The sequence below is a fragment of the Ursus maritimus genome, unplaced genomic scaffold, assembly GCF_017311325.1.
Source record: "Ursus maritimus isolate PB19 unplaced genomic scaffold, ASM1731132v1 scaffold_14, whole genome shotgun sequence".
Taxonomy (NCBI): Eukaryota; Metazoa; Chordata; class Mammalia; order Carnivora; family Ursidae; genus Ursus; species Ursus maritimus.
The window spans coordinates 3,673,206-3,685,475 of record NW_024423786.1 but is presented as its reverse complement, the minus strand read 5'-3'; the positions used below and the strand labels follow the sequence as shown (position 1 = coordinate 3,685,475).

Here is a 12,270-nt window from a genome sequence, read left to right as displayed (position 1 = left end):
ACGTGGGGCTTGAACTCATGACTTTGAGACCAAGAGCCGCGTGCTCCACCCACGGAGCCGGGCAGGTGCCCTGAACACTGGTTTCTGAGTCTGATCGTGTTCCTTGTTTCCCGGGGGTGGGCCCCTCCTTGGGCTCCTCAGGGGAGATGGGAGATGGTCTCCACATCCTGAGCAGGCCCAGGTTCTCCCTGACATCCTGTGACTGCGGTGACTGGTGGCAGCATCTCAGGGGGGCGGCCAGAAATCTGGGCTCTCCTGTGACTTCAGACAGCCTTGTCAGAACCCCGTCCCCTGTTCCAGCATTCAGGGCTCCCTGGAAGGAGTCCGTGGGCTCCCCTGAGGTCACTGCATCCGAACAGGGCCCCTAGGGGGGCTGGTACTGCACCGACCTAGAGAACGGGAGGCCGATGCGTCGTCCTTCCCCGAGGCTGACTTTGATCCGACGCTGAGTTCATTGATTTACTCCCTTTCGCAGGAGTTTCAGTGTCTCTGCAAGTGTCGCGCTTAGACCACAAAGTCTTTTTGAATCATGGAGGTAGATGGCCTGATTCTACCTATCGATTTTATAAAGACGACAAGAAAGCGTTGGGAATGTGGAAGCTGTCCTGTGGCCTATAGCAGGATTCAGAGAGACGTCCCGGAGAATAAGATGAAGGACCGAGGAGGCCTTGCTTGCTTGCTTTTTCCTTTCTTTTTTTTTTTTTTTTTTTTCCCTTCTAAAGAAAGGCTGTGGCTTCAGGAACTCGTTTATTTTTCTCCTCCTGGGGGCCCAGGTGGCTGAAATGGCAGCTGGCTGCAACTTTGGCCAGAGGGGCAGACAGCCATGCGTTTCCCTCCCGGCCCCTTCTCTTCCTGGTCTGACCTTGCTGGGCCACCTCTCTCTGTGTGTCTCCCATCCGGCGCGGTGGGAGAGGAGCCGGGGGAAGGGCCTCGTGCCCCTTGGCAGATGGAGAGGCTGCGCCGCCGGCTCCAGCTGGAAGCCGTCTTCTTGAGCCCAGGCAGGCGGGGGCTCAGCTTGAGGCCCACGTGTCCGCAGAGAGTGTGGGGTTCTGCTCAGAAGCTCCCAGTTGCATCTGCCTAAACCAGGTCACAGATCCAGCACCCGTGGCCGGGGTATGGGCCGGGACAGGCAGAGGAGCCCGGGCAGTGAAAGGGACAAAGGGAAGGCAGGGAATGGATGTTTACCAAGCACCTACTAAATACCAGGCATCCGTCCACATCACAAGGCGGCGGATTCAGTATGAGCCAATGCGAGAAAGGCTTAAGGGGTTTAGTAGCCTGGGTTCAGCAAGAGTCAAAAGCACTATAAAAAAGCCTGATAAAGTTAAACTTTATTTTTAAAAAGATTTTATTTATTCATTTGAGAGACAGAGCATGAGCAGGGGAGAGAGGCAGAGGGAGAGGGAGAAGCAGGCTCCCCGCTGAGCTGGGAGCTCAGCGTGGGGCTTGATCCCAGGACCCTGGGATCATGACCTGAGCCGAAGGCAGATGCTTAACCATCCAAGCCCCCCAGGTGCCCCTAAACTTAATCTTTGACCGGATTAGAGTATAGACTTCAGAATGAAAGAGGTTGTAGGGTCTGCTCTAACTAGATTCTACCTGTGTCCTCCGTTTGTCCCAGTACCCTGGTCACTTACAGAGAGAAACATGCTAGATTTGGGGTTGGGAGAATCTGCAATCCTGTCCTTTGAGGGCCACCCAGAAGAACAGTCCCCAGTGACTGCCCCCAAGTCTCTGGACTCAGAGGACCAGGATGGGACCCCGAAGGGAACGGGAAAAACAGCGGCCAGGTCTCTGTGGGCTGAGCCACCCACAAAGCCCGGCTGCCTCGGGGAGAGGAGCACGGTGCTGGACATCTCGGGAGTGCCTCCTGGCCCCGGGACTCTATGCCGGCCTTGGCGAGATCCCCCTTCCCTGGAGGGGTCCCTTCATGAAACACCCACTGCTAGCGCCTAGTCCCTACCGCAGCCAGCCTGAACCCCGAAGCCCTTTTCCTAGGACCTCGTGGAGGTGGAGGTGCTGCTTCTCCAGGCCGTGAGGATCCGCGCCCCCATCACTCGCATGAGGACGGGAACCCAGGTGAGGCGGGAAGCTGGCCGGCGCCCCCCGTCCGTGCTTGCTGTCCGAGCAGCCTCTCGGCAGGTCTCGGGCTCTGAGTTCAGGTTCAGGGTGAGCTCGGTGGAGTCGTGGCTAGGTCACTGTTCCCTCTCCTGCTCAACAGCTGCTGGGCCCTGGGTTCAGCTCCAGCTTTAGGAGCCTTCCCTGTGTTTCCTGCCCCAGGCCCCCCAGGTACTCTGTGTTTTCGCTCCCCCAGTGCAGAAGCTCCTTGTCTGCGTAACGTTTGCCCCCTCCAGTTCTGTGTCGGCACAATTACTGAGTGACATCTGTGCCCCCTCAGGACCTTCCCCACCCTGAGTCCGCCAGCTTCCCACACCTGGAATAGCACCTGGCACGTAACAGGAGCTCACGTCTGTAGGTACCCTACTCCGAGCTTTCTGTGCAGTAATTCCTTCCATGTTCCTTAACGACCTGTGAGGTTGCCCCCCACGTCAGCTTTCTGTGATGGATGAGGAGACGAACACACGTAGGGAGCTTACAGCCTTGGCCCAAGGTCACACGGCTAGTAAGTGATGGACCTGGAAATCGACCCAGGCAGCCTGGCACGGAGTCTGTTCTTGGCTTTTTGCAGTTTTCCTCCGCGTGTTTCGCCTAGCGGGCGCTCAGGAGCTGCGACTCCCGCCCGTGCCCGTCCCCCGTGAGCAGGGCCCCCCTGCTAGGTTGCGAAAGAAGAGCAGAGGCAGGGACCACGGGGCAGGGTGAGCCGTGCCGCTCGGGAGGCTGCAGGTACCCTGGAGCTCTGGGGGGTCACATCACAGAGAGGGGGTCAGTCCGACAAGGTGACACACTGTCCACAGCCCAAGGACAGTGTGTGGAGGGGCCAGTTCTGTGTTTTATTTGATCACTGGCTGTTCCGCCAGCCCTTCCCGCACCTGTGCTGGGCCCATCTCTGGAGGGAAGGATGGGGCGCGGCTCCCATGGCACAAGGGCGATAGGAAGGGACCCAGGCAGTGGAGAGGTAGTTCAGGCAGTGCCCAGGGCTTCGGGGGGCATGCTCAGCAGGGGACTTCCGGTTGCCACGGGCCTGGCTTCTCTCCTGCAGATGCCTGTTTATATCACCGGGGTCACCAACAGCCAGAACCCTTTCTCCTTTGGCAACGCTGTGCCAGGCCTGACCTTCCACTGGTCTGTCACCAAGCGGGACATCCTGGACATCCGGGGGCGACACCACGAGGTAACTGCCCACCCAGAGCCCCCTCCCCGCCGTGTGCACCCGTGTCCGGAGCACGGAGCTGTCTCCCCGTACTTCTGCACGTGGGGTCTGCACCCTCACTCCCGGGCCACTCCTGGCCCCACTCTCTCTCTCAAGGCTCATCGGGACACCTAGCAGATGCTGCCACCACACCGTCCTCCCCTAATGTCCTTCCTCCCCTCCCAGTCCTCTCATGTCCAGGAATCTGGGCTCCTAGCTCTCCCTCCTCGGAGGCCTTTCCACTCTAAGCGCGAGCTTGGTAAGCTGCACGGACGGCTTCGTGGGTAACCGACTTCGGGATGCAGCAAAAATGACAGCCTGCCGGGGAGGCCACAGAAGTTCTAGAACATCACAGGGTCTTGGTCAGGGTCCCCAGTCTGTAACTTCTGACCTTTTCTCTGAGGCAATGCCTGGCAGTCCCGGGGCTTTTTCAGGATTTACCCACGAGGGCAAATTCCCCTCCCCTTAGCCTTTCTTGCAGGGACCCTGGCCTTTCCTCAGACCTGAGAGCTGGAAGAAAAGCTACTGACCCCCTCCTTGTATTGACTGGAGCCTCCCTATGGGCAGGGACTTGGCGTGTGTTGCCCAGTGGGCCAGTGGAGAGATGGGATAGGGCGTGAGCCCTGGTGACTCCAGTCTGCCACCCCGGTGGGCCGTGGTCATGCAGGACCCAAGTGGGGGCTGGTTTGAGGAGGTTTCTTCTTGCCTTATCTGTGCACAGCAGGGAGGGGGTGGTTGGGAGGGTCCTAGGGCTTCCCCAGACTGTTCCCATAGCACAGACATCCCATAACAGGGGGGGCTTTTTAGGGAAACACTGCCAAGCCTGGCATCCCTCTTGGTTCATCACCCACTCTACACGCTAAAGGTTCTGAGAAGGCCTGCCCAGCTGGGTTGACCCACCTGCACCTGTGAACCTTGCACAACTGTATGCTGCACGGTTGCTGGGGTTAGCGGGCCCCGGCCAGAGCGGGGAGGCAGAGCCTTTGAGGACGGGTGGGCAGCTATTGGGGGTACCGGGGCCCCAGACCCTCCCTGAGAACGTGTTTGGTGTCTATCCCAGGCTTCACTACGGCTGCCGGCACAGTACAACTTTGCCATGAACGTGCATGGCCGGGTGAAAGGCCGGACCGGGCTGAGAGTGGTGGTCAAGGCTCTGGACCCCACCGCTGGGCAGCTGCTTGGCCTCGCCAAAGAACTCACCGATGAGATCCAAATCCAGGTAAAGGGCGGGGGCCGAAGCCACCGTTAGAGGGAAAGCAAGCGCCCCCACCCCTCCCAGGCCATTCAGGCCCCCATCAGCCCTGCTACCACCCCTGCACCTGCTCACTTCTCGGCCTGCAGGGGTCAGGAGTATATAAGGTGCTGTGGGAGCCCAGAGTTGGGGCTGCCCGAGGCCATCAGGATGGGGGCGGGTGGCCGGCAGGCCAGGTGGAAGGAATGGCGCGTACAAAGTCCTAGAGGTCTGAGATAGCGCAGTGTTTCCCCCAAATAGATAATTCTGCGCTCGGAGTCTGAGGCACCTTCATGGTAGGAAGAACTGGAAAATCATGAGGCATTCGCGGAATTGTCTGTGTTTATTTCGCAAATACTCACAGAGCGTTTAATGGAGGCAGACTTGGCCTTTCGCCACTTCCCAGTGTCGTCTCACCTGGGAGGTGCTCCATGAAGCCAGGGGGGCACTGCTGCCTGATGACGAGCCTGCGGCCCAAGGGGGTAGGGGTCAAAGTGCCCCCTCCAGGTCGCAGTGAGTGGGTGGTGGGCCCAGAAAGGCCTGGAGGGCTGTGCAGTGTGGACGGCCTGGGAGACAGTGTGACCCATCGGTTCACAGATGGAAACCGAGCCTCAGAGAGGGAGGGGGTTGCTCAGAGCCCCCAGGGGTACACCACTGAGTCAGGACCTAGAGCCCAGTGGTTCTCCCACCTGGGGCTCGGCGCCCATGTTTCTCTCTCCAGCCTGCCCTCCTACCTCCCCTGTCCTTCGGGGACCCTCTCTAAAACTAGGGAGGGGACAAGTTGCTTCTGAAGAGCATTTTTAGCTTCAAAGGGCCCCGTTCTGCTCATCTGGGACTCGGTAACACGGGATCCCTCTAGACTGCGAAGAAAAACTGAAGGTGGCCCCTACATATCATGAGAAGAGAAACAGAGTCAAGCCCCCGCTTGCGGATGAAATAAACCGGTTCTAACCTAGACGCTTACCCCTGCAGGGGTAAAGATTTTCAAAGAAAGAAACAGCCATTTAGCAACCCCCTTACCTCTGCCTGTGTGCCGGCACGTGCACCCACAGACACACAGACACACACACGCTCACGTACACACACACACACACGCATACGTGGATAAATACAGTTACAAACACAGACCCAAATACAAAGATACATTCTTCCCAGTTAAAAATAAAATGAAATCATGTCTGGCGCCTCTCAGGATTAAAGACAGGGCTTTGCAGCTTCCAAATTCTGCAACCTCACTTGAGTCACTTAGCATCTCTGTGCCTCGGTTTCCCTAGCTGACAGCAGCTGGAGGTTTGAGTCCTTCAGAAACTTCGAGACGCTGGTTCCAGCCCACAGATGGATCTGCTTTGGCTCATGAAGTGCTCTGAAACAATTTTTATTTGTTGCCAGCATTTAAAAATAGGAAGATGTTGTCTAAAAACCCAGTAGGCAGCTTGTCCTGAAGATACGGTGTCTTGCCACGTGGCAGAATCAGCAGGCGATGAGAAGCAGCCTCCCCCTAATGGAGCCGGCCCCACGGCTCCCCCTCCTTGTCCCCCCTGGGGGGCGAGGCCACGGGTCCGTCGCTGTTGACCCTGGTGCTTGCACTGTTGCTTTCCCGACACTTGAGTTAACAGGAAAGTAGGATCGCTCTTCCACCCTCCCCTCCCTCTGAAGAGGGCAACAAAGCACATGCATTTAAGAAAAACAGGAGGAAACCTATTCGCGGGTGTGTTTCCCGTGCCGTGGGTGTGTCTGGGTCAGAGCCAGTGAGGCTGCTCCGTCCTGGGCACCCCCTGCCAGGTGGAGGGACCCTCCCCCCCGACACCAGGACCCCATCTCTCCCCCAGAGGCCATTTATCGTTCACCGTTTAGGAAGTGCCGCTCACGTCACTACACGAATCCCACAGCTCTTTGAGACCGACATAGCAAGGATTATTGGTTTTAGACCCATTTCACAGATGTGGAAATCTGGGCTTATGTATATGATCAGAACATAGCAGTCCTGGGAGGGAGGGAAAATCGGACCCTTAGAATCCAGCCCATCTGATGAGATCAGAGGCCAGTGGGGGAGCTCAAAGCTGGGTTCAGCATCCAGGCTCGGATGCCAAGGGAGGTCCTCCCAAGGGCCCCTAGAGAAAGGGACTTGGAAGGGTGGTGGGCAATTAGGGTGCTTGTCGGGAGGGCTCTGGAGTTCCCGTGAGAGCTGCGACCATGGGCTGAGGAGCCGTGGAAGGCCTCGGAGCTCTTAGGGAGTGAGGATCAGATTCGATCTGATTCGCTCTGACAGGACCAGGTTTCTCATCTGCTGGCCCGGCTCACCGACACACCCTGCCCCTGGCCCATGCGGCTCCCGGAGTACGATCAGGGCCGCGGGTGGATGGGGGGTATTCCGAGGTGGGCACAGTGAGGAGCAGCTGAGCCAGACCCTGGGCCCGGTAACTCTGTACACCGCCTTCCGTGCCCACAAAGCTCCCCCCACCACGGGAACCTAGGGAGCTGCCCTGCTCCCTGACTTCGTGACGCAGCCGCCGCCGCGGTGCGCGAACATGAGTCGCCTGCTTGTTCTCATCACACCTCTGGCCTCTCTTAAAAGTCCGCCCTTCCCATCCCATCCCCTGCTTCCTGGCAGGTGCCTGCAACAGTGTTCCTCCCCTCTGGGCCCCCTGGGTCTCCCTGCCAGGAGGGGAGCAGGGGCCTGGATGGGACTCCACCGCATCCCAGGGAACAAAACTTGCCCTCCGTTCCAGGTATTTGAGAAGCTGCTGCTGCTGAGCCCTGAAATAGAAGCAGAACAAATATTAATGTCACCCAACTCCTTTATCAGGCTCCAGACAAACAGGTACGTGACTCAGCGCTTGTTTGCAGCTGGGCTGGGAAACGGCGCTCCGCACCCCACGACTCATTTGTCAAAGTTGTCAGGAGCCGAGGGTGCTTCAAGCGAACTGCATCTCTCGGGTGGAAGTGGGTGGGGCTTCTGTGTTCCTCTTTCTCTTCCCCGTGGATTTCTCCTGCTGTTCCACATCACATGTCCCCGTGGGTCCAGCTTTTCATCCCTGTTTCCCAGAAACCGTTTAACGCCCACTGCTCCAGTCCACGACCCCAAAGGGGAAAAGTACCACCTTGGAAGAGTTAAATTTTCAAATGCCCCTTCGTCTTCGAGACTTGCTGCTCGGTGGGTATCATTCCTGACCCAGCAGCACGGGCATCACCTGGGAGCATGGTAAAATGCAAATTCTGGGGCCCCCCCAGACCTGCACTTAGCCAGATCCCCACTCGATGGGGACACACATCGGTGTCTGCACGTGTAATTCCTGTCTTATATTCACGTGGGGTGCCTTTGGTAGCAATGACTTTCTTTGCATGTGAACGGCAGTTTGCAAAGGGGGGGCTCTGAGGACCACAGGGGTACTTGCATGGTGCCTGAAGCACACACACGTGATGTTCATTCAGCCCCACGTGTCTAAATGCCAGGCTGTGTGCTAGGCTCCTGGACCACCGGTGGATGACATTCTGGTGGGAAGAGAGGAGCACAGCACGGGAAGGGTGACAGTCAAACAAGGTCTAATGGTTCAGCCATAGCCCAAAGAAGGGCCTTCGGGGTGAGGACTTAGGGGAAGCATGTCAGATAGAGATGCTTGAGCTGGGTCATTTTTTTTTTTTTTAAGATTTTATTTATTTAGTTGAGAGTGAGAGCGCTTGAGCATGAGTGGGGGGAGGGGCAGAGGGAGAGGGAGAAGCAGGCTCCCCGCAGAGCAGGGAGCCTGACGTGGGGCTCGATCCCAGGACCCTGAGACCATGACCTGAGCTGAAGGCAGACACTTAACCGACTGAGCCGTCCAGGCTCCTTGAGCTGCATCTTGAAGGGTGAGCAGGACTTCTGCAGGTTCCAAGGAAGGGGTTGGTGATGGGGGAGAAAGTTGAAGCAGAGGCAGTAACATTTATTTAACGTGGTCTGAACAGGGTCTGTAGGGCTGCGTGCAAAGAGCGAGGTGAGGGGGCTAGCCCTGGGGGCGGAACACTTTCCCTTCCTGTCGTTTCTTTATTATATAGTAACGTGAAAGAGCATAAAACACGTGGAGTTTGTCTTCTACCCAGCGCAGGTCATTAGCAGCTTCACGAACCATTTTCTGAGCAAGTAGCCCATTTTCATCCCGTTCCCTGCCCTTGGAAATAGGACAGGGCAAGACCATCGCTTCCCTTTCACAGTTGGGGAAACAGAGGCCGAGAGAGGAGACACGAGGTGCCTCAAGGCACGCAGCTGTCTGCGGGGCGTTGGGACTCTGCTCAGTCAGGGCCCCGTCCTCTTCGCACCGTGCCAGGCTGCCTTATGTCAGTAAATGCGAAATAGTTTGCCCCAGAAACAATCTTTTACAGCAAACATCCCGAGCACGGGGTGAGAGAAGCTCAGACCTCAGTCTCTTCTCCCAGAAGCAGCACTCTCCTTGGAACTGTCAGTTTCCCACATTAGGTGTCCCGTGGGTGACTGGGGAGGCTGTAGTCAGGCTGCCCACCCAGGCCCTAATGCACGGTGGGGCCAGGATCAGGCCTTTTCCTTCTCCCAGGAGCCCTCGGGAAGCCCAGACGGCTGCGTCTCAGGGCAGGGACGCAGGGCCCCTCACTGTGACCTCTGAAAAACTGGGTCTGTTTGTTTTCCAAAGGGATGGTGCAGCGTCTCTGAGCTACCGCGTGTTGGATGGGCCGGAGAAGGTTCCCGTGGTGCACGTGGACGAGAAAGGCTTCCTGACGTCAGGGTCCGTGATCGGGACGTCCACAATCGAAGTGACTGCCCAAGAGCCTTTTGGGGCCAACCAAACCATCATCTTCGCTGTAAAGGTAGGATCGTGTTCTCCCCCTTTTTGGAGTAATAGCGTCGAGGTAAAAACTCCCCCTCGCAGGTGTAAAATGGATCTATTCACCTTCCAGCTGAGAAATTGTACAGAAGAATTTACTGGAGAATAACCTGGGGGCAAAGGTCCTAGAGGAAAAGCTATAGCATCTTCTGGATGTCAGAGCCGAAGTTCCTTGGAGGTTATTGATTGCCACGGCCTTGTTTCAGGGAGGGGAAACCAAGGCCCAGCGAGGCCTGTGATTTGCTGGGACTGGCACCCTGCGTCCTGACGGGGCAGCGGTGCGTGGAGCATGGTCGGTGCCCACAGCATTGACGGCGTGTGCTGGACACCCGGCACAGAAATCGTCGCGTTACGTACACGCATGGCGGTGTGGAGAATTCAGTGACCCGTTTTACAGGCGAGGAAACCGAGACTCACAGTGGAAGTGAGTCAGTCTCGGTGGCTGCGAGGCTGGCTGGGCCCTAACCCACATGGGCCGGGCTCGGGTTTGGGTCCCCCGGCCTCATCACAATTGTTCCCATGGCCCCCTGCCATTCCATGCTCCTTGGTGCTAGGGACATTCTCCTTGGGCGACCTTGGGTCGGGTGCCCCAAATTCCCCTCCTAGCCACATGCTGAATCCTGGGTGACAGACGACATGTGTGACTTTGAGTTTGAGGGTTGGCCTGGGCCACAGACCTGCTTCCTTAATTACTGCCTTTTCGTGTCAAGGTGGGAGCCTCGCAGGGAACCCTTTGCTCTACTTTTTGAGTAAGTGGAAGCGACTCACTGCTCACCCTATTTCAGCTAATATGTATTGAGCACCAGCTGTGTACCTGTCACTGTACTCACTGATCTTTATCCCAGAAATCAGGTCTTTTGAGGGGGCGAACATTCTGGCCAGGACAGATTTTACTCGGAGTGAGGGGACCAAGGCCACATCTCTGGAGCTCGGGTTCCCTCCTCCCCGTCCTGCTTTCCCTGGCGCACCTGCAGGCTCCCAGCGGCCCCCATGAAGGCCTCCTCGGCAGCCCAAGCAGGCATTGCTTCCACTTCAGCGCCCGGAGAGCCAGGTTTCCCCCAGAAACCCAACATGCAAAGCCCAGGGGATATTTTCGCAAATGTGAATAATGAGCTAATTTTTCAGTCACAGGCCTTGACTCTTGTAGGTTGGGTTTTGTTTTCGTCAGGCCGGCCTGCCGCGTGGGAAGGCGGGAATCTTGTCACTAGGTTGGGACGCTCAGGAGACCGAGGCCTTTCCTCTTGCCGTGACCCCCGAGTCGATCCAGCCCCCAGTCCTTCCCTAGGGGGGTTACTGGCTGGCGGCAGGTGTTTCGTCCTGGGGAGGCCGGTTCCTAGTGCGGCCACCACCACCCCTGCTCTGTCCTCAGGTGTCTCCGGTCTCTTACCTGAGGACCTCCATGAGCCCCGCCCTGCACACCCGGAACAAGGAGGCTCTGGCAGCCCTGCCTTTGGGAATGACTGTGACCTTCACGGTCCACTTCCATGACAACTCCGGAGATATCTTCCACGCTCACAACTCCGTCCTCAGCTTTGCAACCAACAGGTCGGGTGTGGGTGACGCTTGTTTCTCAGGGGAAGGGGTGCCTCCGTTGTACCTGGATGGCAACCAGACACTCTAGTGCCACCGAAAGGAGAGCTTACGGTCACCAAGAGGAGGGACGTGCCACACTTGTAGGGCCCCAGGGGGAAGCCCTGGGCTCGGTCAGGAGGCAGGAGCGAGGGGAAAGCGTGGCCCAGAGCCTTTATGACTACGTGGCAGGAGGCTGTCGGTGATGTCCCCCGGTGAGCAGGAGGCGAGACACAGGTGTCGGGGTTTGTGGTTAGAGGCCCTGTGGTAAGACTTCTGGGTACCTGGGAAAGCCCACGGCAGGGGAGACAGCCATCCGGGCCATTGCACCGGCTCTGCGATCAGTAGATGCAAATCACTGGTCACAGACTTTATAGAGGTTGGTCACCCCTCAAGGTGCACCCCTCCAGCGCTCCGGTGCTGGTGAGCAAGGAGTCCAACGTTCACTGCATCCACTATGCCTCACTGACGCCTCACCGTAGCTCATTTGTAGAGGCCCAGAGAGGTCAAGCCACTTGCCCAGGGTCACACAGCCAGGAAGTGGGGTTTGAAGACCAGGTCCCATCTGGCTCCACCTGCAATTCATTCTGGCTGACTCTTTCGAAATACAGCTGCAGCCGCGGGCCTCATGTGAGGAGAGAGGGCACTCTCCAGAGCAGGAAGAGAGCTGTGGCCTCAGTTTGGGCCTGCCGAAATCTCTGACTGGGGCTGCTGGAGCAGTGAGTCTCCAAGCATGGTCCCCAGACCAGCAGCACCAGCAGCACATGGGAGCCCTTAGAAGTGCACGTTCACAGGACCCAACAATCCGGGTTTTAAGGAGGCCGCCAGGCAATTCTAAAGCTTGAGAGCCGCTGCCCCAGGGGCATGCAGACCAGCTAAGAGCAGGAGAGAGAGGCATCAGGCACAGGAGGAAGGAGGACAGCTTGGGCAGGGGTTCTAGGGAGTGTGGGGGACAGAAGATTGTATCCAGGTGCGGGTGACCATTGCAGGTTGGCCTCCCCACAGGCCTGCAACACACGTGTCCCCTATTGCTCACATACCAGGGCCAGGCACAGGGGACGTAGCATGGTAGAAGGACCAGGGTTTGGAGTTAGACCCATTTTGAACCCCAGTTCTGCCCTTTGGGGGCCCTTCCCAGGCAAGGCAGCTCACCTCTCCAGGCCTCTGTCTCCACACCTGTCGTGTGGGAAGCCTGCCTCGTCCTCAGGGCCACCAACTGAGGCCATAGTCTCGAAGGCAAACTGTGGAGCTCTGTGCACGTGCTATGGGCCGTGCATCTGTCTGGGACCTAGGCTTCCCTGGAGGAAGTGGAGGTGGGTCCTCCCACC

At 57.7% G+C, this 12,270-nt stretch overlaps 1 protein-coding gene across 1 annotated transcript in view; it reads left to right on the top strand.

Moving 5' to 3' along the window:
• NUP210 (nucleoporin 210) overlaps nt 1-12,270 on the top strand; it is a 103,018-nt gene that overhangs the window by 77,191 nt on the left and 13,557 nt on the right. Inside the window, exons 26-31 of the mRNA XM_040628401.1 lie at nt 1,999-2,079; nt 3,161-3,292; nt 4,371-4,529; nt 7,271-7,362; nt 9,182-9,356; nt 10,743-10,918. Of these exons, the coding sequence (XP_040484335.1) occupies nt 1,999-2,079; nt 3,161-3,292; nt 4,371-4,529; nt 7,271-7,362; nt 9,182-9,356; nt 10,743-10,918 (815 nt within the window). The remainder of the gene's footprint in view (nt 1-1,998; nt 2,080-3,160; nt 3,293-4,370; nt 4,530-7,270; nt 7,363-9,181; nt 9,357-10,742; nt 10,919-12,270) is intronic.